This window comes from Dipodomys spectabilis, unplaced genomic scaffold (assembly GCF_019054845.1).
Source record: "Dipodomys spectabilis isolate Male_0828 unplaced genomic scaffold, ASM1905484v1 ptg000140l, whole genome shotgun sequence".
Taxonomy (NCBI): Eukaryota; Metazoa; Chordata; class Mammalia; order Rodentia; family Heteromyidae; genus Dipodomys; species Dipodomys spectabilis.
The window spans coordinates 39,259,972-39,286,633 of NW_024870817.1; the positions used below are offsets into that span (position 1 = coordinate 39,259,972).

The window sequence follows — 26,662 nt, forward strand, 5'->3', positions numbered from 1 at the left end:
TAGAGGGACAGATATTCTCACTTCCCTATTCTCTCACTTTTTGGTTGATATCACTTTGTTTACTTTGTCCTTTCTAGCCTTGCTTTACATTGTTTTCCCTTCCTGGAATGCTGAGAAAGAAGAAAACTTTGCTATCACTGACACTATCAAAAGAACATACTGCTGATTTGAAAGAAAGGCCAAATAGCAGTTGCAAAAGTTTTATAACAAGAACATCATCAGCAAAATGATTTTTATCTCCCTTAAATACAACATTCACTAAATCACCTACTTGTATTTGCCAAGCTTTGAATGATAAAGATGGTGTTTGGTGTGAGTTTAAGAACTCAGACTTTGGGATAATACCTTGGTCCATGCTCCAAATATACTGCCACTTCAAAGTTGCTTGGTGGTGACAACTTATTTAAAAGTCCTTAAGATTGTTTGTTTACTGTAAAATATGAATAAAATACACTCACAGAATTGTGCTAAAAATTAAAAAGGAGTATTATAAGTAAATTACTTAAGGTTAACTTTTTATCATATTATAGTACAGTGTGGGTTTGCTGTTATTTTGTCGTTGTTGTTGTTGTTTTTTACAGGTTTCCTCTTTCTTTAAAGGGCCACTGGCTTACTGTGTAGACAGGGCTTATGGGTTGCTATATGGTTTACAGGGATTTATCTTGAGCAAGTCTTCCCCAAGGAACACGTTTATTTTACGTTGTTAGATTGTGTATTATGTTGATTTTGGGAAAAATTGCTGGGAAGAGGAGCTAATATTCTCCAAAAGTCCCCCCTTCAGTTTAGACACTAATTTACCATTGAAAAAGTCTCGAAGAAAGAGGAAGCATGCCAAACCAACTTTTGCCCCTCAAACCTGCTTCTCCTGACGTCCACAGGGCCCAAGCGTGTGACCACAATACATGTAACACCAGCCACAAAGGCCGGTCAGGAGAGATATACAGAAAATCAGCCTTAGAGGGAGACACGGCCCATCAGCATTTCCCAACGTCTGAGGTGGTAGACGCCGCAAGAGATGGCTTCCCGGCTAGATGCTTCCGTCGCTCTCGCCGAAACCAGCCCCAGCACCCAAAGAACTGGAACACCAGCCAGCGGTGGGACCCGCCCTGGCCGGGGCTCGAAAGGAGGAGCACCAGCAGCCGCGCAGCCCTCTGGGAGTCGTAGTCCAGAGAGGCGGGGATTGGACTTTGGCCGCGGGCACGGCGCACCCTGGACTACATCCCCCGCCGGCCCTTGCGGGCTAGGCCATTGCTTCTTCCTGTTTGGGGGACGTGTAGCCGGCGGGCCGCGAATTGCAAGGTTTGGAAAGAGGTCTTCGCCTCTTCCCCCGTCTTTCTGAGGTGGAAGGCTTGGCCTGCTTGTGCGGAGCACCGTCTCTCGCGGGCAAACTAATTCCGGTGAGGGCGGGAAGGGGAGCCGACGGGGACCGGTGGAAATGAGTTTTCCGCCGCGCCGGCTGTCACCGGGATGGGCTTGTCCCTTCGGGGAGAAGCGGGGATCCGAGCCGGGCCGCGGGGACGGCCCGGGGTGGCGGCGCGCGCTGCGCTCAGCCGGGAGTCGGCGGGGCGGAGAGAACGGGCGTCTGCTGGAGCCTTCGGAAATGACAGGGTTACCACAAGGGAGCACGCTGAAGCTGGGGTGAGAGGAGATCGAGGGAGTTGCAGAACTGGAAGCGCCCTTTTATGTCGAGTGGGAAAGTTTAGAGGTGGGGGTGGGAGGAAGCCCGTAGGCACCCGTGCTAGGACTGGAGGTGGAGGAGGGCCGAGACGCGTTAGCCCGCGTGCAGCCCGCTGTCCGCCTTCCTGGGCAACTCGCTTGTTAACTGCGGGTGGCCTGGCGTGGTTTGTTCCCGGTCCTCCAATACTGGAGGCTTATGGATAGCGCGTGTATTGCTCACTTCCACCTCAGGGAACCGAGTTGGAGAAACCCCTCTCATTCATCACCAATCATCAGTTCATAGCCAACTTAGCCGGAACCTAATTATCCTGACTCTTTGACAGTCCCTTGTCCAGTGCTATTAGTAGATCTGCGAACTGATGTGCACTTCCTTTTTAATATGTTCTGACATGGCAAATATCTGACATATGCAAAGTAATAAGAAAATGCTGAAGTTTTTTTTTTTTAACTTCTCAGTAGGTCAGACTAAACACTAACGAATTAAAAACCACTTTACATGGGGCTGGGAAGGTGGCTCAGTGGTAGAGCGCTTGCCTTGCATGACTGAGGCCCTGGGTTCGATTCCTCAGCACCACATAAGCAGAAAAAAGAAAGCTGGAAGTGGCGCTGTGGCTCAAGAGCACTAGCCTTGGGCTGAAGAGCTGAGGGACAGCGCCCAGGCCCAGAGTTCAGGCCCATGACCGGACCTTCCCCCCCCTCCCCCCAAAAAACAAAACCACTTTACATTATAAACAAACTTTAATGATAAAAGTTGATATCAAAGATGTTATACCTTTAGTCTTTAATGCCTCTAAGAAAATATTTACCTTCCCATTCCCAGTTTATAGCGTTCTGAGATCATTTAACAATAAATTTCTTATTACAATCTCAATACAGTGTACCTTTTATACCCACAAAATATGCTATTGTGATTTTGTGATATCCTGTCTATACAACAAAGGGTAAGCCCAGCATCGGAAAATGAGAATATAAAATTGAATTACAAGTTGAAAAAATACAATTTTATTTATTTTTCTTGTCGGTCGTGGGGCTTGAACTCTGGGCCTCGGCACTGTCCCTGAGCTAAAGGGCTCAGGGTGAGTACTCTGCCACTTGAGCCACAGTGCTACTTCCGGTTTTCTGGTGGTTAATTGGAGGTGAGTCAGACGGACTTTCCTGCCCTGGCTGGCTTTGAACCGAGATCCTCAGATCTCAGCCTCCTGAGTAGGGAAGATTACAGACGTAAGCCAGTGCCCTGCTAATACAATATTTTTTTAAAGATATGTTGTTAGAATTTCCTGTCGGCCTTATATTTTGTAATATACACCAATTTCAGCCGTTTGCTGATATTTTTATCACTTAAACTCGACTACAGAACATTTAGTGTTTCTGATGTCGAAACAGGTTTTTTAGTACTTAACATTGCTTGGATTGGTAATGTTTTGCAGATACTGAGACTTGAACTCAGAGCCTGCATACTTTCCCTTTTTTCAGTCAAGGCTGACAATCTAGCACTTGAGCCATGAGCTTGGGCTATTTCTTAACTTTTTCATTCAAGGCTGGTGCTCTGTCACTTGACCCACAGCTTCACTTCTGGTTTTCTGGTGGTTAATTGGAGATCAGAGTCTCCCAGACTTCTCTGCCTGGGCTGACTTCAAACCTCAATTCTCAGATCTCAGCCTCCTGAGTAGCTAGGATTACAGACCCACCTCTGATAATTTCTTAATAGGTTCACATTGCCCTCTAGAAGCATTAAATGATTAGATTAGAAGCATGTTAGATTAGAAGAGTGTAATAGCTTCTACTAACTAGGGAAAAAATTTTAGATACATTTATTCGTTCCTTTTATGGCAGTAACAGGCTTTTAGAGAAGAAAATATGTATATCATAACTACTTCCACTAGTTTGCCTTTTTTATGGTGTTCCATAGCTTTTTTTTTTTTTTTGGGTCCGGTCGTGGGGTCTGAACTCTGGGCCTGGGCACTGTCCCTCAGCTCTTCAGCTCAAGGCTAGCCTCTACCACTTGAGCCACAGTGCCACTTCCGGCTTTTTTCTTTTTGCTTATGTGGTGCTAAGGAATTGAACCCAGGGCCTCATGCATGCAAGGCAAGTGCTCTACCACTGAGCCACCTTCCCAGCCCCATAGCTTTTGTATTGGTATATAATAGTGGGTAAAATGGCCAGATTCTATCTGTTGATGGATCTATTTTCTTTTTTGTTGGACCACAACCATATACACTTCTTTACACATTGCCTTTCATGCTGAAGCACAGTTGAGTAATTAAGGAAACCATGTAACCTTAAATATTTACTGTCTAGCCCTTTGCAGAAAAGATTTTGCAAATCCCTGGCTAGTAAACCAAACTCAAAATATCTGAAAGTCTATAACATTTGCAGATGAAAATTAGTATTAATTTTCATCCTCTGAGAAAGAACATAAATATTTGTGTATTAGATCCACTGTCATATTTGTTTGGGAACAAACTTCGTTTATTCTATTGCCAGTCAATCCTAACATCTTCACCTAGATTCTACAGGTTTACCTTTGCAAAGAATTGTGAAAGGGAGTTTGAGTCTAGTATGGAAAGAACTGACAGGCTTTCAGATATACTGATAATTATAGTCAAACCTTTAAAAAATAATGTGATACAAGCTTTCTTGCTCTCTATGTCCTTTGTAGGGATATAAGTGCTTCTCAAGGTACCACTGTTTTAAATAAAACTGGAAAATATCACACAAATTAGATAAGCTACTGATGTCCCCTTGGAACTGACTGTTCATCCTGTTTTTATAAGAGACTGGGTAATATATAAAGGAGAAATTTATATCGACCAATTATTGAATCTAGAATTCCAAGATCAAGGTACACTCAGGTTTGGTGTTTGGTAATGGACTGGTCTCTGCTCCCAAGATTGCACGTTCTTGCTGTTTTCACAGGGTAGAAGGGACAGAAAAACAAAGGGGACCTGGCTAGTTTCTTCAGCCTATCAATAAGATACTAATACCATTGGTAGTTCAGTCATCTTCTGAAAGGCCCCATCTTTTTAATATTAATATTGGCACTTATGTTTCACTTCAATTGAATTTTGTAAGTGATACAAAGACTTAAGCATAACAGGACCCTTTATTAAACGAAGTCTTAAACAATTAGGGACTCATTATTCAAGAACTTAGCTTTGACTTAATAGTTTTGCATCTGGGACTTTATCTTAAAACTCAGAGATTGATAAAATGAATCTGTTTATGTTGTAATTACATCTGTTACGCTTATTGCAAATTGTCATAGAAGCAGTTAGCATTTGAGTCATTGATAGACTATTTGACATTTTCGTCTATATGATATTAGCTGCACAGCTCTAATTTTCCCCTCTGCTTAGTTTTTTGGGTTTTTTTTTTGTTATTGGTTGTGGGGCTTGAACTCATATTTCACAGTACTGTGGAATAGTGATACTTAAAGTCACAAACACATTTTAACCTTCACAAGGCAAATTGTCATCATGGTCTATAAGTTTATGAATTCTATGAGCTTTGACAATACAATTATTTCTTCCACATCAGATGATGTTTACATTTCTTTCCTTTTGCTTAGTGTAAGCTGTTCCCTCTTTCCCTCTAATTTCTCCCTTCCCATCGCTGTCTTTGGGCTGCTTAGTTCTTTTTCATCTATGTCCAGTGCAGCTGATGGGCTCCTTTGTTGTTCGTTGTTCCATTTCCCACTTATTCTGGTCTTCCTCCTAGCTCCCCTACATTGTGTGCATATATAAATACCATATATGTGATAAAGAGCATGGAGTCATTTAACAAGGATACGACAAAATGAGTGGCTGTCCTTTGTTTCTTGAGTCCCGTTTACTTTGGATAGAGCTAAGATTAAATGCAGGTAGGCTTCTATGTGAGCTGCCAGCCACCATACTTGACTTAATAGAACCAGAATAAACCATATCCTAAATTTACCATTGTGTGTAATTCAAACAAAACAATGCCCTGGTAATTGTTTTTGAAGGTTTTTTAATCGGTCATTGGAGATATAGGAGCAAGATTATTCCTATTCCTTAGTTCCACATTTTTTCTCTACCATTTCTTAGCAACTCTGTAGATGATTTTTTTTGTCCCCAAAATATAAAAGTTTAAATAAGTTTAGTTTCATTAAGTTAAAAAATAACATAGTGTTTGTATATTTTATTGTTACAATGGGTCATCCTGTAACCTTATTTCAGCATTTGTTATTTCCCTTCCCCTCCCCAAATAAGTACAAGATACTATGTTGAAAATGAACTTTACAACTTGGTGGTGGGGCGGGAGGGGTGGTAAGAAGTTAGGGAGGTAGGGAAGGAAGGGATGATAGGGGAAAAACAAAGGAGGAGGTAACAACACTTGATAGGAAATGTAGTCATTAACTTACTCATGTAACTATAACCCTTCTGTACAGTATTTTTACAATTAAAAAATATATAATAAAAACAGGGATGGATATACCTAAAAAGAAGTTAAAAAATAATTCAAGAAAATTCATTAGTATTGCTTGGTTTAGTTGCTTGGATTAGTATTGCTTGATATGGTTCTAAATGTTTGTTCATATGAATTTTATATTTAAAAATACTTTTATGTGTTTTTAGATCTCGAGAATGAGTTTTTCCCAACTTGTTCTTCCTTTTGCTTTTTTCCTCTTCTTAGGGCTCAAACCATGGCCTTACATATGATACACAAATCCCCTACCAGTGATTTTTAACCCCAACCTATGTTATTCTTTTTGGTGAAAGGATACAGGGTTCCTTGCAATCATCTTTTCAATTTTGAAGGATTTTGTTTTGTTCGTACTGGACTTTGAAGTCAGGGCCTTGCCCTTGCTAAGCAAATGCTCTACCACTGAGCCACTCTGCCAGCCCTTTTTTTATGGTTTGTTTTCTACAAAGTCTTTATGGACAGGCTTGCTTGGACTGTGATATATTACTGCTTCCCTTCGTCACTGAAACAGCAGTAGTGTACCACCTTGCCAACTATTAGTTTAAATGGATTCTCAAGACCTTTTTTGTAGTATCAAACTGATTTCTTAATCTCTGTCTTACAAGTAGTTAGAACTACAGCTAAAGGTTTGAGCCATTGCTCCCAGCCAATTTTTTTTTTTTTTGATTGGTTGTGGGACTTGTACTCTGGGCCTGGGCGTTATCCCTGAGCTCTTCAGCTCAAGGCAAGTGCTCTACCACTTGAGCCACAGCACCACTTCCGGTTTTCTGAGTGGTTTATTGGAGATAAGAGTCTCACAGACTTTCTTGCTCAGCTGACGATACCAGATCTCAGCCTTCTGAGTAGCTAGGATTCAGGCATGAGCCACCAGCCAGCGCCCCTGCTGGCTATTCCAGCCTATTTTTAAAGTAATTCTTTTCAGTCAAAAGAATGTTTTAGCTGGAGGTACTGGTCATTCCATCCTATAATCTTAACTACTTAGGAAGCTAAGATCTGGGGATTGAAGTTTGGAGCCTTCAAACACCAAAAAGAGAAATGGAGCTTAAGAGGTAGAGCTCTAAGGGACAGTGCTCAAGCCCTGAGCTCAAACCCTAGTACTGGCACACAAAAAGCATTGCTTTTACTATTTGTAAAGCTATGACAAAAATCTTACATAATATAAGTTTTATATCTTTCCTTAAGCTTTTAACTCCTTTGCTATGCCCAAATTTAAAAGGTATCTTTTATTCTAATGGATGAATGTTCATTTTAATTAATTTAACTGATTTATTTTAATTAATTTGAATTTAATTTTAATAATTTTAATCAAATTGCCATTTTTAAACGAAAGAAATTTAATAGAACTGCCAGTTCTTATTTTATAAATTGGATTAGAAAGATGAAACTTCTATTTTTTATTTCTCTCATGCAGTAACACTAACTTTATCTCATTTTTTCCATATTAGTGAATTTCAATAATTTACCTTGACTATACCTTATATTGAAGAATATTTCTTATACTGTATATTTGAACAAGTACAGTAGATTTCTCAATCTGTGTTTTAAAGAGTCAACTACAAAAATTTTGTGTGTGCTAATACTGGAGCTTGAACTCGGGGCCTTGTGCTCTTGCTTAGCTTTTATAAAGCTCAAGAATGACGCTTTAACACTCGAACCACACCTTCACTTCTGTCTTTTTGCTGGTTAGACAGTTGTCTGGTTGATCTGGCTTCAAACTGGAACTCTCAGATCTCAGCTTTCTGTGTAGCTAGGATTACAGTTATGAGCCACCAAAGCCTGGCCCAAATAAAGTTTTTAAATTGGGAATAAATCTTTCACTAATTTGTTTATAAACGTTAGAGCCAGTCATCTGGCTATGAGGGATTCCTATGGACTTCCCTCTCCCCTCCAGCCCCTAAGGTACTCTGTCATTTAAGCCAGCAGCTAATCTGATAGTAAATTCACTATTATCCTTACTTTATATGAAGTCTTAAGTTTTTCTCCTATTTCTTTTTTTTTTTTTTTGTCGGTCATGGGGCTTGAACTCTGGGCCTGGGCGCTGTCCCTCAGCTCTTCAGCTCAAGGCAAGCGCTCTACCACTTGAGCTACAGCGCCACTTCCGGTTTTCTAATGGTTTATTGGAGATAGGAGTCTCACGGTCTTTCCTGCCCGGGCTGGCTTTGAACCGCGATTCTCAGATCTCAGCCTCCTGAGTAGCTAGGATTACAGACGTGAGCCACCGGCGCCCGGCTTTTCTCCTATTTCTGTAATACTTATTGTTGAACTTTGAAAACAGCTCAGACTCTCCTGGTACAAAAAAATCCTTCCAGGGGGCTGGGAAGGTGGCTCAGTGGTAGAGTGCATGCCTTGCATGCCAGAGGCCCTGGGTTCGATTCCTCAGCACCATATAAGCAAAAAGAAAAAAGCCGGAAGTGGCGCTGTGGCTCAAGTGGTAGAGTGCTAGCCTTGAGCTGAAGAGCTGAGGGATAGCGCCCAGGCCCAGAGTTCAGGCCCCATGACCCAACCTAAAAAAAAAAAAAAAATCCTTTCAAAGAAGCAGCAGTTTCCTTTAGCTATTTCTAGTTTTATTAACTTTGGCCAAGGATAGCCTATTGAAGCTTTTCAAAAGATCTTTAAAGTTTTTTTTTTTTTTCAGTGTCAGATCCAAATAGAACTATTATGTTTTATTCCTGGAAATGGATTGTCCTATTTCTCATTAAGCTGAAAAATATGTAACTTGATTTCATGTTAGCAAGTTTCTGATAAACATTTCAGACCTCTCCTTTAGTTAAGATTATTCAGCTTCACATGATAGCTGCACATCAATAGTCTCAGCTACTCAGGAGCTATACAAGGAGGATTGCTTCAATCCAGGACTTTGAAGCCAGCCCAAGCAACATAGTGAAACCTTGTCTCAAAAAAAAAAAAAAAAAAAACCTAGCAAATTCCTATACTTTTCTTATACATATATTTTAAAAATTCTTTATATTTTCTGATTTATATAGGTCTACCTTCCTCAGTGCTTAGAATCTGAGAAAAATGGCAAATGTGGACAGAGATTCTAGACATCTTATCTCAGAGGAAGATCATGAAATAAATCCTGGTTCTATGAATATCCAGTTTGATTCATCAGATCTAAGATCCAAAAGGTAAGAGTTAAAAACACATTAACTGATGATAAAACCTTAATTTGTTATAGAATATGTTTGTATATCTAGGTAGGAGGATATGAATATTACTATTTTTAACTAAATATTTCTGTTGGGAAAGGGGTTGAGATAAGTTTTGCAAAGTAAGATGAATTCATTTAATTCACTCTAGTGTATATCAATGTACGCATGTTAATATGCCAGGGGCTAGAAACAGAGCAGTAAAAGTAACAGACATAACCTCTCTCTTTATTGTACTTAAACAGCAGTTTAAGATAATTTGAGATTAAATTTTATTTCAGTTTGTATGTAGAAAATTCAAAAGAATTTGTTGAAAAAAAGATAAAAGAATTCAATAAAGTGGTTTTTACCAAAGTAGTTAAACATAAGGCATATTCTACTCCCCGTAAATAAACTATATAGAGATGTCATACTCTTTAAATTTAATCTGTACATTCAGTGAGAATTCCCCCCATAATGGGAGCAGCCAATTCCAAAGGTGATATGAATTAGCAGTTTAATTACTAACCACTAACTCACACTATCAAATGTACAAGGGTGCTTATTGTCATAATTTTTTATAGCAAAGATTGAAGGCAAACAAAATGTGTTTTCCTTCAGGACTAGACAAGTATAGCATATTCATACAATGGAATGTTTTTCATCTATTAAAAAGGAAAAGGTGGCTTTATTACATATCAGAATGGAATAAGTCTTCAACCTATTTTGTTAAGTGAAAAAAGTACAGACCAGAATATAGAGTATGCTACCTTTTGATTAAAAAGTCAATATATATAATACAATTTGTATAAGTGTACATATTGCCCACTTAGAAACTGAGTTCTTGAAGTGACACAGTATGGCAGATACTATTAGGTAGACACCTAACAGTCAGTATACCATCCTAGTCCCTGTCAGTAGAATCCTTATTTTTGGTTAAGACTTACACTGATTCCCAGTCTAGGAAATGAAAGGATTGGTATAAACTCTTCTGGATAATCTTGTTTCCATTTTCTAGATACTTAATTTTTTAGTCTTTTTTTGCAGCTTGAGATAGCAAACTTAAATTTATCACACAAAAAACTGTCATTGTCATTTATAGTGGCTCCAGAAAAGGAATTAGGAACTTAATCTTGTGACTCAGTCAGTGAGTATATGTACGAATGCTAACTAAATGCTGAGGGTTTTCTTGAAACCTCTAAATTCTATGATAAACAATTGACCACTGTGACAATAGGGCATAGGTCATTCAGGTACATTCCATTACAATAAGTTGGCAGGAGTTCAGATAGTTGAAAACAGGGTAGATGAAATGGAATTGGATTTTCTATAACCTTTGAAAATCAAAGGGAATCAACTATTTACAATCATGGCACACTTACCTGGATAAGCATGGTTTAAGGAAGGCAAATACATATAGGAACTTAGTTCTGAATGCTAATTAGCTTGTAAAATAATTTCTTTTTAAGAAAACAGAAACTATTTGGTGAGGGGAAAAAAACTGTGAGTATCTTAAACCATTGTCTCTGTTTAAGTATGGATTTCTTTATATGTATATATATAAAGGCACATAGAGGAAAAAAATATCTTCCATTAGAAAAACCAACTTAAAGAACTGTTCACAGTCATTTTAGAGTTACCTCTGATTTTGGTGCGGTCCAAGTACCATTTCTGTCATTTTTGTGTTTCTTGAAAATGTTTGCTTGCTGGGCACCGGTGGCTCACGCCTATTATCCTAGCTACTCAGCAGGCTGAGACCTGAGGATTGCGGTTCAAAGCCAGCCAGGGCTGGAAGATCTGCGAGACTTATCTCTAATAAAACCCCCAGAAAACCAAAAATGGCTCTGTGCTCAGGTGGTAGAGCGCTAGCCTTGAGTTGAAGAGCTGAGGGACAGCGCCCAGGCCCAGAGTTCAAGCCCCACAACCGACAAAAAAAAAGTTTGCCTTTTTAGATTAAGGTTAATTTAGCCTTACATATTTGCAAAATGATCGATTTGAAGTGTTCTTTGTGTCTTTTTATATAAGTTGCAACCAATACTATTACTAAATAGTAGTTAAATAATAGTTATTGCTAAGTGCTGTTAATAGCATCCATGCTTATGCTACATAAAATCTTTTTTTTTTTTTTTTTTTTTGGGGTCCGGTCGTGGGGCCTGAACTCTGGGCCTGGGCGCTGTCCCTCAGCTCTTCAGCTCAAGGCTAGCGCTCTACCATTGAGCCAAAGCACCACTTCCGGCTTTTTTTCTTTTTGCTTATGTGGTGCTGAGGAATCGAACCCAGGGCCTCAGGCATGCAAGGCAAGCACTCTACCACTGAGCCACCTTCCCAGCCCCTGCTACATAAAATCTTCTTATCTATAGTATTACACTTTGCAAATTGTTTCACTTTAGAAAAGCATTTAATGCTTCTAAAATAGGTTCGCTTGTGTGGCTTTCTATATTTTCCACTAGATGGCAGTCAAAAATCTTATATTGGTTCAAACTTAGACTTTTAGTAACTGCTGGGGACTGAGAATATATTGGATCTACTTATCATTTGAACTTTTTTATTTTCTTCTACCAATACCAGGGCTTGAACTCTGGTCTGTGTGCTGTCCCTTAACCTTTTTGCTCCAAACTGGCATTCTACCACTTGAGCCACAGCTCCAGTTTCCACTTTTTGCTGGTTGATTGGAGATATGGTACCACAGACTTTCTTGCTTAGGCTTGTTTTGAATTGCTGATCATCAGATCTCAGCCTCCTAAGTAGCAAGGGTTACAAATGTGAGCCACCAAGCACACAACCTGCTTATGTGAGGTCTAAACTTAGGTAGATGAAGGGGCTTGTCTTTATAGGGGAAGGACACATGTAGAGTCATTTGGATCATTGTGGGGCTTTTTCAAACTATATAGTCCACATTTTTACCAGCATGCCTCCCTCACTCATCATTTCACTTGTCTTTCACTTATTTGGGGGTGGAATGAGGAAAGTGGATAGAGACAGAAAGAACATAAAGATTTCAATATCTTCCACGTCGAGTATTAGCAGTACCAGTTTAAGAATTTTTATTTCTATGTTCTCCAGACATTCTGGTATCCAAAGATAGAGCTGGTATTTTTCTGGTAACCAAAGATAGAACTGGTATTCTGGATTGTTTCAGGATTGTGTGCTGTTCTGGGACTATGCCCTGAGGGAGTTGGCCATTCCAGCCAGCCTTCAACCAAATTGTGAAATGGTGCTTTTGTTTTCTAAGCTTTCCCTTTCTTTTTTCAGTCTGTTTCCTCTTCTACTTTGCCTCAGGCCTAGGACTTCAGTGACTTTCTCTGTATTGTCAGTGCTACCTAAGACTGGAGTTCACTCAGGCTTAACCCCTGAAGAACACTTCATATACCATATTTTTCTTCTACTCCTTGCTGTTGTATTCTTTCATGGTTCTTTTGTCAGTTTGATATTAAGATGGAAATAATCTTACGTATCAAAGACCTACTCGGTTACCTTTCCATGGATATTTTTACATTTTAACATGGTGAGTCCTAAAAATATAAAATCCTAACCTATAGTTTCAAGATTTTTCTAATTGGTAACATTTCAAGTGCTCTGATAAACCACTAGGATAGAAGTGGATTTTTTTTTTTTTTTGGGTCCGGTCATGGGGCCTGAACTCTGGGCCTGGGCGCTGTCCCTCTGCTCTTCAGCTCAAGGCTAGCGCTCTACCACTTGAGCCACAGCGCCACTTCCGGCTTTTTCTTTTTGCTTATGTGGTGCTGAGGAATCGAACCCAGGGCCTCAGGCATGCAAGGCAAGCGCTCTACCACTGAGCCACCTTCCCAGCCCTAGAAGTGGATTTTTATTTTTTATTTTGTTTTTGGGTCCGGTAGTGGGGCCTGAACTCTGGGCCTGGGCGCTGTCCCTCAGCTCTTCAGCTCAAGGCTAGCACTCTACCACTTGAGCCACAGCGCCACTTCCGGCTTTTTTCTTTTTGCTTATGTGGTGCTGAGGAATGGAACCCAGGGCCTCAGGCATGCAAGGTAAGCACTCTACCACTGAGCCACCTTCCCAGCCCCATAGAAGTGGATTTTTAAAATAGCATTCCTCGTGCTCTTTACATAAACAGGGTATGCTATGTCATCTTGTTTTTTACCTTTTTTTAGTGAAAATGTTATTCTGTCTTTTGTTGTTGTTGTTGGCTATGGGGCTTGAACTTAGGGCCTAGGTGCTGTCCCTAAGCTAGTGCTGTACAATTTTGAGCCACAGCACCACTTCCAGTTTTTTGGTGATTAGTTGGAGATGAGTCTTATGTACTTTTCTGTGTGGGCTGGCTTTGAACTGTGGTCCTCAGTTCTCAGCTTCCTGAATAGCTAGGATTATAGATACAAGCCACTGGTGCCTGGATTCTGTAATTTTTTTAATTGTACAAAATAATGTGTTTCATTATGACCTTTTCATACACATATACAAAGTACTTTGATTATATTCATTCTCTACTACTACCACTTTCATGTCTTTTTTTCCATCTAAATTCTGTATATGACAGAAAGTTTGTAATATTTTTCTTACTGAACCTGGCTAATTTCCCTTAACATGATTATCTCTTGCCATTTTCCTATAAATGGTATGGTTTTGTTTTTCTTTATGGCTGAATAATAATACTTCATTGTGTGTATATTTATATTTTCTTCATTCATTAGTTGATAGGCATAAAGACTGATTCCATAGGTGAATTTATTGTGAATATTGCTGCAATAAACATGGATAAACAAGTATGTCTATTATATGGTGACATATTCCTTCAGCTATATATCTAGGATCATACAGTATTTCTGGGTTTTAGTGTTTTGAAGAAGGACCATACTTATTTCTGTAGTGGCTGCACTTCTTTACATTCCTTCCCACAGTGTATGAGAGTCCCTTCCCCCAGCATTTGTTGTTGCTTGTTTTCTTGATAGCTATTCTAACTAGTTGATGTCTCAATGTAGTTTTGAATTACATTCCATTTATGGTTAACATCGTTTCTTCATGTATTTATTGGCTACTTATAGCTCTTCTTTTGAGACCTATCTGTTCAGGTCTACAGATGGAACCCAAGGTTTTACATATTCTGGGCAAATGCTGTACTACTGAGCTACAGTCCCAGCTTGTAATTCATGTATTTATTTCTTTTTTTTTTCTTTCTTTCTTTTTTTTTTTGTCAGTCATGGGGCCTGAACTCTGAACCTGGGCACTGTCCCTCAGCTCTTCAGCTCAAGGCTAACACTCTACTACTTGAACCATAGTGCCACTTCGTTTTCTGAGTGGTTTATTGGAGATCAGAGTCTCTTCCTCCCCGGGCTGGCTTTGAACCGCCTCAGATCTCAGCCTCCTGAGGAGCTCGGATTACAGGTGTTAGCCACCAGCACCCAGCTCATTTATTTCTAAATACTTTAAACACTTCTAAACACTTTTAATTTAAATATTAATATCTGCATTATAAATACTAGGCTATTGCTAATGTCATTTACTTTTGTACTTATTTCTTTGATTTTTTGTTATATTAATAACAAACAGGTTCAAAAGCCATTTAAATTTTTCATTTGAAAGTTTTTAAACTTAGAAAAATTTGAATCTATATCTATAAAATTGCAGAAATTAGTTGAGAAATGAGTTAAATCCTTTGTTAGTATGTGAAATCTTCCGTGTACTTCTTCAGGTATATATAGATAAGTGTATATCTTGTTCGTTTCTTCAATTTATACAGTGTGTATGTTTTTGCACACTCATGCATTACATACACATCCATGAGTCAAGCACTAGGAATAGAACCCAGGTCTTTGTATATGCTATATGCATACACTGAACTGCCACACCCCATTCCTTTTTTTTTTTTTTTTTTCTTTTTTGAAACACCTTCCTTTTCTTCTTCCCATGCCTGGCTAAGTCTTTCATGATTTAATTTTTTTTTTTTTTTTTTTGCAGTTCTTGGGTTTGAACTTAATGTCTTGCACACTTTCAGCTTCCATGCTCACAACTTGCCCTCTACTATTTGAGCCACATCTCCAGCCCATCCAGCATTTTGCTAATTAATTGTAGATAGAATCTAATATTCTTTTCTGCCTGGGCTTACTCAAACCGTGATCCTCCAGGTCTCAACCTCCTGAATAAGATTATCAACATGAGCCACCAGAACCCAGCTTCCTTTTTGTTGTTGTTGTTGTTGGTGGTGGTGGTGGTGGTGGTGGTGGTCATAGGGCTTGAACTCTGGACCTGGACTCTGTCCCCCAGCCCTTCAGCTCAAGGCCAGCGCTCTACCACTTGAGCCACAGTGCCACTTCCAGTTTTTTTCTGTTTATATGGTGCTGAGGAATCGAACCCAGGGCTCCATGTATGTGAGGCAAGCACTCTACCACTGAGCCACCTTCCCTGCCCCCCCCCTCCAGCTTCCTTTTATCTGCTGAGATTCAGCTAAACTATAAGTTCCTCAGAGGTCTGCTAGATAAGGTTTAGCTCTGTTTTCTGTGTGTTCCCCATCACACAAGCCTCTCCCCTTTGTTGCTCCTTTGTTTGTATATGAGCACTACCCTTCTCCCTGTCTCATTTTCTCTCTGGATCAGAATTGCTTAGTTACCTGTTTCCTCCAGCCAGGTTACTATTAAGATACTTGAAGTTCTATACCTTGTTCGTGTTTAATGTGTCACTTAATGCTTAATACTTGGTTGAGACTTAAATAATTTTACATAATAAATTTGAGAACCAGTTAATTAGCCAAGATAAAGAAAACCCTGTCTACAGGTTTAGCCTATGGCAACAAACTCCATTAACGATAGGGTTTAGAGCAAGGCTTTTTGTGAACTATGATGTTGTATAGGAATCAGAAGAAATGATAAAAATGTCAACAAGTCAGAGAATACCAGTATTTTTCTAATAGCAATAAGGAATGTTTAGGTGCAGAGGCTTGATTAAGTTCTTTTTCTGCCTTTTTTTTAATTGAAAAGGTGTTTGGCAGACATAAAATGTTTTGCCAAGCTGGTAGAAGCAAGTACAGCTTGTTCACTATTTGAATGTTTAGTTGCATGGCATTTTCTTTTCTTTTCTTTTCTTTTCTTTTTTTTTTTTTTTGGGTCCAGTCCTGAGGCCTGAACTCTGGGCCTGGGCGCTGTCCCTCTGCTCTTCAGCTCAAGGCTAGCGCTCTACCACTTGAGCCACAGCGCCACTTCTGGCTTTTTTCTTTTTGCTTATGTGGTGCTGAGGAATCGAACCCAGGGCCTCAGGCATGCAAGGCAAGGGCTCTACCACTGAGCCACCTTCCCAGCCCTTGCATGGCATTTTCTTTTTCCTTTCTTTCTTTCTTTCTTTCTTTCTTTTTTTCTTTCTTTCTTTCTTTCTTTCTTTCTTTCTTTCTTTTTTGTGCCAATATTGGGGCAAAAGTTCCTAAGATCTTTTACTCAAGGCTAGCGCTTTATCACTTGAGCTATAGCACCACTTCCAGCTTATTTTGAGTAGTTGGTTGGAGATAGGTCTTACAGACTCTTCTGCCTGGGCTGGTTTTGAATTGTGATCATCAGATCTCAGACTCCTGAGTAGCTAGGATTGCAGGTGTGAGCCACTGGCTCCTGGCTCCTTTTCACTTTTTAACAAATTATCCCAATCTGTCAGGTGTTAGAATAACTCAACTTTTGTGGGAGTATGAATAAATGAACAGTTTTAACTCAAAGTGTTAGGAAATTAAGATTAATAGACTTTGCCAGAGAACCATGCAAACATACAGGTACATAGAACAAAGGAGAGGGGGGACTGGCAAGACTCCTTCTCACAAGGGAGGAATGAGAAGAAGCACCGGCTTTTGTCTGGGGTGACTTATATAACTTAGGGGGTTTAGGGGGGGTTAGAAGGGGCTAGGAGGCAGAGACCCTGGTGTGGACGTGTGGGCCAGGGGCTTCATCATGGCAGACTAGGATTTATGGCTGCCGTCCAAGTAGTAGATAAGGGGTCCTGCAGCTGTCTAGTCCTGAAGGTCACTCTAAGGGGCTCTTATTACCTTATATGGTGGTAGCTTCTCCAGAGAAGTACCATCCTAAGGTAAAGGGGGCTGGAAGTTGATTATTTACTGCCTTTACTACATGGGCCTGGTGTTGCCTAGGAAGGGAGCATGCTAAGCTGTGGAGAAGGGAAGGAGTGGACTAAGCTATGGGAAAGGAACTCATTTTGCTAATACAAAGTATTAATCTTTTAAAGCATTGTGGAAGTGTTAAACTTCTGAGAAGCCTAACTGGTCAGTAGAAGGGTGGAGACAGTTTTAAAGGCCAGAAATTTCTAAGGAATTTAAGGAGTGGAACTCAGAAAAGGTGTTAGTTGAAATACTGTTTTTCTGTTTGTAAGTGTATTGAATGAACACATGAAGTTTGACTCATATTTTTAAATATTTTGCAATTTTTTTCTTAGTATTAAAACATTTGCCCTGTGGCATGATATAAATATTTACAAGGAAAGACAAATATAATTTCTTTATTTTCAGTGTGGTACAACTGAACTTCATATCAAGTAGGAAGTAACATTGATGAGAAGTGATGTGAAACTGTTTAAAAGCTCAAGTCTTTTATTCTGAGCATTATTTTCTGTGTAGCATTGCTTAATTTTAAAAGGATTTTAAGATCTTAAGTTCATGTTAGAATATATTTTCACTCTCTTAAATGAAGCTTTAGGCACATGTTTCTAATAACTCAGTGAAATATGCTGAGTTGTATGTTTTTATAGAGAATCTGTTTTGAAAAGATTCCAAAATATTTGTTTGAACAGGCACTCAGCATCCCGATGAAAACAGTTGGAAAAGAAAACCTTTCAGATTCATTCTGCTCTCAGAGTACCCAAGCCAACCAACTGGTACAGTTAACACTTCTGTTAGAGGCCAGGAGCCACGAAATTTAGCCCTTCCTGAACTGCTTTTCATCAGACCTTCAACCCAACTTAGTGGTTGATATTAATACCATTGAGTTTTTAGCAAAAGTTAGAAGTAGACAATTTCTATCAATATTGTACTTGTCTCTTTTAGAAACCTATAAGCTCCAATCTTTGTTTTATGTAAGCATTCTTGAAATCTTTGGAGCACTGTTTTTGCAAGAAGAGAATGTACTATAGATTGTGATGCCAAGTATGATTGAACCCTCTGTTAGATATTTTTACATTATTTCTTAGCATCACTGAGTGCTGTAGTAGAGATCTAAATTATATAATATATCATAATGATTTGGACAGTAGGGATTGTTTATTTGGCCACTGAACTATTTATTTTCATAATATCTCCCTTGAAGTTTATTGATACCACTGAATACATTTAGGAGTAAAAGCTTGGTATTTGTGATATGTCATTTTGATCTCCTCTCCATTTAATATCCTTTCTTAAGAACTATTTATATATTCATTGATTTGAACCAGATTGTTCTCACCATTTTTACATATTCTTAATTTTTCCCTTTATATTTAGATGCTATTTTGGCAAATAATAATAAAACAGTCAGATTTATATACTAATTAGAAAGAAAGACTAAATTCATCATCTATACTATCATTCCTCAGATATCACAATTAGAAAAACAAATTAAATTTTTAATCATTTGCTCCTTCAAGTGCCTCCCACAAAGGGTAGGTTAACGATGCCTTCAAAAATTGTTACCATACCTTTATATATTTTAAATTTCTTTCAGAATCACTAAACGTAAAGGAATTACATGAAATCAGTGATAAATCTTTTTTTCCATTATTTTGATGTTTGTATGTTACAAAATGGGAAATTATATTCTGTTTATGAAACAGTATTAGTTATTATTTCAAGAGGTCTGAGACATAACAAAGGAATATATTGGTCTCATGCAACTCTGGTCTTTGCATCTTGGGCAGTATGAGTGGAAGGTTAGAAGTCAAATGAGGAACTTTCAAAAGGAGCTAAAGATAGTACTGACTGAATGTAATGATTGAAGACCAGAATCTTCAGTTCATTGGATACACTTATGGTAGGAAGCATATATATAAATAACAGTACAATAGAGCACATTACCAAAATCCTCAAAAGTAAAAGAAAGCAAAATATAGTGTCCCAATATTCCATTTGATACTATTTTGGCTAAGTGTCATGAGAAAATGGTTGAGATCACTGGTCATTAGCACATGAACTGAGGAATAGGAATTTTGTTTATCACAGAGAGTCACTTGGACCTATTAGGAAAGAGACTTTTCAGCAGAGGAACAGTTTTATTTGTAATTTCTCTGATTTTGTTCCAGAAGTCTTTTGAAATATTAGTCAAAGCTGTTTCTGTCAGGGCTTCATGTTGGAAACTGATAGCTTCTAAACTTTTTCTTAACTGTATTTCTTTTTAATAACTGATTTAAGCTCTTGTCTCCTCTTTTGTGAAATTTTTTAAGATTAAAATATGTTTAAAATAAAAGCATTATGTGATAAAAAGCTATAGTTTCTGAATAGAATAATGCTACTTTTGTGACATTTTCTTTTCCCACCAAAAGTGAGAAGTGAATCCTTGCCTTTGTACATCCAGTTTTTCATGGAGGACAAGAAGTCATTTTCTTCAATGGCTGACTTCCAGAAGTTTTGCCTGAGTGTTTTTTGTCAAGCATATATTCCCTTCTTTAGGCCTTTCTATATAGAGCCCACAAACATCGTCAATGTGAATGATGTCATTCAGAGGGTTAGTGACCATGCCTCTGCCATGAACAAGAGGATTCATTACTACAGCCGGCTCACCACTCCTGCAGACAAGGCACTGGTAAGAGGCAAAGCATTGCTAATTGTCTAAAGTGGAGTTGAAATGAACAGTGAACAACATAAACCAAGGGAACTCCCACTGGTTGAACTTTTCTGGCTGTATTCCAAGGACAGCATGATGCGCAAAGATGGTAATTAATACATGTGCTCTCAAGCTAGTTCAGTCTTCTCTGGCCTGACATAAGATATTTGAAAATATCTCCTTGCTGACAATAGCCTGGAGATGTTTGGAATAAATTCCTCTTATCTATCCCCTATCCCAAGAGCTCCGTGGAAGATAAAATGCTTTTGAAGTAGTACCTTACATCTTTGACTAAAAACATAGTAAGATTCTGCTTCATGTCTTCAACTTTTATGTTTGAAGATACAAAGGAAAAATGTTTTCAGAACTGTTCTGAAAAAGTAAAACCCCGAACTAAACTCAAACATGTGTATAATATTTTCCTATTTGGCAATATCCCTTTTTAGATAAAAAACAATAGTGATATGACCAGATACTGTATGTTTAGACTTTGCAGGCTACATACTGTCAAAAGTTGTTCTTTGTTTTGTCTTTTTTATTTTTTTTGGTTGGTTGTGGGGCCTGAAATCTGGGCCTGGGGCGCTAGCTCAAAGCTAGTGCTCTACCACTTGAGCCACAGTGCTACTTCCAGCTTTTTCTGCTTATGTGATTCTGAGGAATTGAACCCATGGCCTCATGCATGCAAGGCAAGCACTCTACCACTGAGCCACCTTCCAAGCCCCTTTGTTTTGTCTTCTAACCATTAAGAACTTAAAAACATTCTTAGGGAAGGGCAGTAAAGTCAGATTGAAGGTCAGTTTGAGCCATAAGTTATAAATCATAACATATAGATCATTGCTCATCTAAAATCTTTAAAAATATATGTACATAAGTAATTTAGTTGCTTATAAAAATTATTACATATGAGCTATTCAGAAATTTGAAATCCTAAAGAAAAACAGGAATATTCCAGGAGAAAGAACATAGGAACCAACACATACTGATTCTGTCATTTCTGTTTATTTTTCTAGGTTGCTCCAGATCATGTAGTTCCAACACCAGGGGAGTGCTATGTATATAGTCCGTTAGGTTCTGCTTATAAACTCCAAAGTTACTCTGAAGGACATGGGAAAAACAATAGTTTAGTCACCATGTGAGTAATATATTTTTAAACGCTGTGTGAATAGAAATTACTGATTACGTTTTGGCTTTACTAAAATGCTTGAAGAAACTGATTCTCTATTCTTATGTTACTCTGTTTTCAGTTTTATGATTTGGAATACCATGATGGGAACATCTATATTAAGTATTCCTTGGGGCATTAAACAGGTAATATAATTTTTCAGAACCCTTTTTGTTTTTGTTTTTTTTGCTGTTATGGTAGAAAGGAACTCAAAGTCTCATATTTGCTCAGCTTACTTGCTCAGTTCATGAGCCACCACATTAGCCCAGGTTTTTGATGGTTACTTTGAAATTGAGTCTCCCCTGACTTTTCTTCCCTGGCTAGCTTTTGAACTGTGATCTTCTAAATCTCAGCTTCCTGAGTAACCAGAATTAGAGGTATGGGCTACTAGTTCCCAGCTTCAGCACATTTTTATCTGAAATTGTTTCTATGCCTATTATTCAAGCACTTGGGAAGCAAATACATGAAGGTTGTGAGTTCAAGGCCATCATGGCTACATAGTGAGACCAGGTATCCACAAAATAATACTAGTAACAACACTAGTAACTAGTAACAACCACTTTGAATTATTTTTCTTTATATTGTAAGTTTATATAATTCATAGACTTCTATAAAGAAAATGAAATAATTATAGTTATTGTCAGATTTTTATCATGATTGTTTAGGGTAACAACATGGTGGTATATGAATTTATTCTTACATGATGAACTATGTCCTATATTTTTAAACAGGCTGGATTTACTACTGGAATGGGTGTCATCGTGTTGATGGGCCTCTTAACACTTTATTGCTGCTACAGAGTGGTAAAATCACGGACTATGATATGTAAGAATCTGACACAATGAAAATAGATTGTTCATATGGTGTTAGTAAGATTTTCCCATTGAGGCAAATCCAAATGAGTATAATACATATGTGTATCAATTACCTACTTTTCATTTAAAAATTTTTCTCCTTTTTCAGTCAAACTAATCAGTTATATATTGATGGTTCCCTTTGAAATTCAGAAATGCTGGGAGTTTTTGCACTATACATTTAGTTTGGTACTAATTTCCTCATAAGAATAAAAACTCTTCATGCTCCTGCCTCTGCTACCCAAGTTCTGGAATTACCAGCCTTGCTCAATTTTTTCTTTTTTCTTTTTTTGCCAGTCGTGGGGCCTGAACTCTGAGCCTGGGCACTGTCTCTCAGCTCTTCAGCTCAAGGCTAGCACTCTATCACTTGAGCTACAGCACCACTTCCAGCTTTTTCTGCTTATGTGGTGCTGAGGAATCGAACCCAGCATGCATGCAAGGAAAGCACTCTACCACTGAGCCACCTTTCCAGCCTGCTCAATTTTTTCTGATACTAGGGTTTTAATTCAGGACTTACTAGGCAAGCACTCCAGCCCTTCTGCTACATCTTCAAGTCCCTTTTTTCTTTATAATTGCTTTCCTGGTTGTGTTTCATATTTTTTTCCTGGAACCATTCTTAGACCTTAATTCTCTTACCTTGTCTCCCATATAGATGAGACTATATACATTTACCATCATGCCCACCTTGTTTGTTAAGATGAAGGCTGGCCTCAAATATAATCCTCTTGATCTCTGCCTCCCAAGTAGGTGGGATTGTAGGTGTGAACCACAGTGCCTGACTTGTAGTTTTTATCTTGTAATAACTGAACAGCTATATATGATAACTCTATGTGTTTGTTTATTGTTCTACTTTTTTATGTTTAGTTAATTCCTTGGGTTGCATTGTTCTGATACTTCCCTAAAATATTTTATACCTGCTTCATGCTTCCTTGTAAAATAATTGCTTAAAGTTTTCAAAGAAAAAGGAAAATTCTGGACTAATGGTATAAACTCAGTGATATAGATAAGCATGCTTACAGCTTACAGTCTGCAGGGCTCAGCACATAATTGAAAAAGAGGCCAATTATAAAATTTATTTCTATGATCTATATAGCTATGAATGAATGATACTGAAATCTTAAGCTTGCTGTTATTTTATGTGTTTCCATCTTTGTTTTGTTTCAGTACTTTAAAAGTAGTACATTTTCTTTAAGTATATTATTTATTTATATTCCTGCCCCCTTACGCACAAATCCCTTAGTGTACTCATAGTTCTGCTGAGCTCTTCATATGACATATTAGATCTTTATCTGTAATTTTCTTTAAATTTCTTTCCAATTCAATATTTAAATGATTTTTAGAAGAGTGTCCTTGTGTTTTCTGTTTCTTTAGTTGATACAAAAGTATATAACCTTTGACATTTACATTGTGTTCTAACTGTTCTGTTAATATTTTAATTCATTGTTCATTAAATTGACATGTGACTTAAATTATGATTTGAGCTGGGCTCATACCTATAATCCTAGTCACTGAGGCAGCTGAAATCTGAGGATTGCTATTCCAAGCCAGCTCAGGCAGAATAGTCTCTGTGAGACTCTCATCTCCAGTTAACCACTCAAAAACTGGAAGGAACTCTATGGCTCAAATGGTAGAGAGCACAAAGATGTTCAGGGACAGTGCACAGGCACTGATTTCAAGCCCCACAAGCAACCAAAAAATAAATTATGATTTGAGAGAACTTTCGTTCATATTTTTATCTATATATGTCATCTATTAGTGTTTTCTATCCATACTAGTGGGTTTGTCTATCCTTGCTTTATTGCTTGCTTTTGTAAATTATAAAAGGTTATTTTGCTATAAAGTTTTTCAACTCATTTATATTAAATAATTTATTTTTGTGTTTGTTTTATATTCTAACTGCTTTTATTTCTGGAGGTAAAGTACCCAGGATGTTTTGCTAAATATCTTGAGTTAATTAGGAGAAAACAAGTTATGAATATGAAATATGATTATTTTCTTTCTTTCTGTTTTCACCTAGGTTCATTAGATACCACCAGTTGGGAATATCCAGATGTCTGCAGACATTATTTTGGCCACTTTGGGCAGTGGTCCAGTCTCCTTTTCTCCTTGGTATCTCTCATCGGAGCAATGATAGTTTATTGGGTGCTTATGTCTAATTTTCTTTTTAATACTGGAAAGTTTATTTTTAGTAAGTATCAATATTATATGCTTTACTATATTCTCAAATACAGTTACTACTGTTCAGTTTAAGTTCCAATCTTAAATTCTGTGACTTTAGGAATGTAAAGTAAGAAATAAAGTGTATAATTCTTGAAAATATACTTGATTTAGCTTATATTCTTTTTTTAACTCAAATAACATGTACAATAATTTCAAGCATTTTCAAGAAATAATATTCAAAATCTCTAATACAAAATATATTTATCACTGAGCAGATATTGTAAGCATTGTTTCAGGCTTCACCACAAAATTTTTGTACTGTAACAGGAAATTTTATAAAAGTCATTGGTATTTGTTGATATAGAACTTGATGTGTAGACTGTAGGGAAAACAAATTTTATTCATTTATTTTCACACATTTGATCTAAAATTAGGAAGAATAATAGAATTTATTTTATTAATATGTTATTTACATTCCACAGAATTATAATCTGCTTAAATCAACTACTTGAATTCTGAGCAGTGTTATTAGAAATTCAAACCAAATGTTTTTTCATATCATTTTTTCAATTAGATATTTTTATATTACATGTTGTTCCAATATTGATTCTATCCATGAATATAGATGGTTTTTCTATTTCAGAAGGTAATCCTCAAATCTCAGCATCCTGAGTAACAAGGATTATAGGCATGAGCTACTGGTGTCCAGTTTTATTCAGTTTTTTAATTGTACTTTCAAATTTGTTTTTCCCCCCATTTGTTATTACCCATAACTCTTCACACACATTTTACAATCAACTTGTCAAGTTCTAGAACAATACAGTTAGAATTGCCTTGACATAACATTGATTTCTTTTTCAGTCAGTACACTCTGATGTGATTTGGGTAGGGAGGTTAGGATTTAGTAAGAATTGCATTGGATTTATAGGTGTGTAGAGGTTATTTATATACATTGTATTCCTACCTATGAATGTGACATCATATAATTCTCCATATCTTTCTTAATTCTTCTGAATTTTCTTGACAAAAGTCTAGAGAAGACTTTTAAGAAGACTTTTTTGTTTGTTTGTTTTTTGTTTGTTTGTTTTTTGGGTCCGGTTGTGGGGCCTGAACTCTGGGTCTGGGCACTGTCCCTCAGCTCTTCAGCTCAAGGCTAGCACTTTACCACTTGAGCCACAGCGCCACTTCCGGCTTTTTTCTTTTTGCTTATGTGGTGCTGAGGAATCAAACCCAGGGCCTCAGGCATGCAAGGCAAGTGTTCTACCACTGAGCCACCTTCCCAGCCCAAGAAGACTTTTTTCTTAGAGCCGTTTTTGTAAGTGTTTGAATTTCATATTTGGCATGTTTACTTTTTACTACAGGTAATTTCAAACATATATAAAACCAGAATAATACAAGAAAACATCATATTCCCCCCTCACCCAGCTTCACCAGTTGTCAGCATTGTACTAGTCAAGAATCACATACAGTAGTGATTCTCAACCTTTTTTTCATTATTGCTCCCTTAAGGGCTTTTCTAGAAATTTTTTTCCTAATCTTACCTCTTATGAAATTTTAATATAGATGCACTGTAAAGCTTTTTTATGAACTACACATGCATCTGTGATTTACATGTAAAAAAAATTGTTTATTTTTCTCCCCTGGGAATAAATTTGCTCCCTCTTGGAATTTTGCCTTCATTGAAAAAGTGTGATCTATGTTATATTACCAATTTAATTATTATTACATGCATAGTTTTCTTTATTAGATAGAATTCATTCACCAAAATAGACAAATCCACTATATATATTGGTTCATGCATGTATTCCTACTATGTAGGAAGCTGAGCAAGAGGTTCATGGTCCAGGGACATCCAGACAAAGCAAGATCCTATCTCAAAAACAAAATATAAACAAAAGGGCTAGGGTATGGCTCAAGTGATACAGACCTTGCCTAGCATAGGCTTCAGGCCCTAGTTGAATCACCAGTATTGGAAAAATGAAAAGAAAAAAAGTCATTTTTGCCAGAAAAAAAGAAAAAAGAAAGAAATATACACAAAAGAAGAAAGGGAAAATATCTTTTGTCAGATCTTTTTGACAAATGGATGCATGTATATATGACACATTTTCATCAAGAAACAATATTTTTATCTGTTCAGAAATAGTATTTTTCATTATTTATTCAAATTATTGGTTGGTATTATATACACACCTGAGTTCTAAATGATTATTTTTATAACTGAGTTATAAATGTTTATGTTAATTTGAAACTTGCTGGATTCTTGTTGATTCTAATTTTGTAGTTGCACTGCAAAAGATTTAGAATGTGAATAAAAAAGACTACTTTCTGTCTAGTTATTTTAAAATGGTTTGCATGTATATTACACTTATGTATATATATACATATTTCTAAATAAATACATGCATGTGTATATATGTGGACTGGTATATCATCTTTATGTAAAGTTGCACAGAAGCAGTGATAGTACACATTTTTATATTGTTGCTGAGG

General features: G+C 37.5%; 1 protein-coding gene across 5 annotated transcripts in view; it reads left to right on the forward strand.

Annotated features, from left to right (window-relative positions):
- Positions 1 to 1,272: 1,272 nt before the first annotated feature.
- Slc38a9 (solute carrier family 38 member 9) overlaps positions 1,273 to 26,662 on the forward strand; it is a 62,338-nt gene continuing 36,948 nt past the window's right edge. The window contains exons 1-7 of one of the 5 annotated variants that reach the window (XM_042691041.1): positions 1,273 to 1,397; positions 9,105 to 9,248; positions 19,843 to 19,975; positions 21,007 to 21,128; positions 21,241 to 21,304; positions 21,890 to 21,983; positions 24,030 to 24,200. In XM_042691041.1, coding sequence (XP_042546975.1) covers positions 9,139 to 9,248; positions 19,843 to 19,975; positions 21,007 to 21,128; positions 21,241 to 21,304; positions 21,890 to 21,983; positions 24,030 to 24,200 — 694 coding nt within the window. In that variant the 5' untranslated portion in view covers positions 1,273 to 1,397; positions 9,105 to 9,138. Of the gene's footprint in view, positions 1,398 to 1,562; positions 1,639 to 9,104; positions 9,249 to 17,996; positions 18,081 to 19,715; positions 19,976 to 21,006; positions 21,129 to 21,240; positions 21,305 to 21,889; positions 21,984 to 24,029; positions 24,201 to 26,662 lie in introns of those variants that run through there. The other 4 variants (XM_042691043.1, XM_042691042.1, XM_042691044.1 and 1 more) reach the window with 4 other exon arrangements.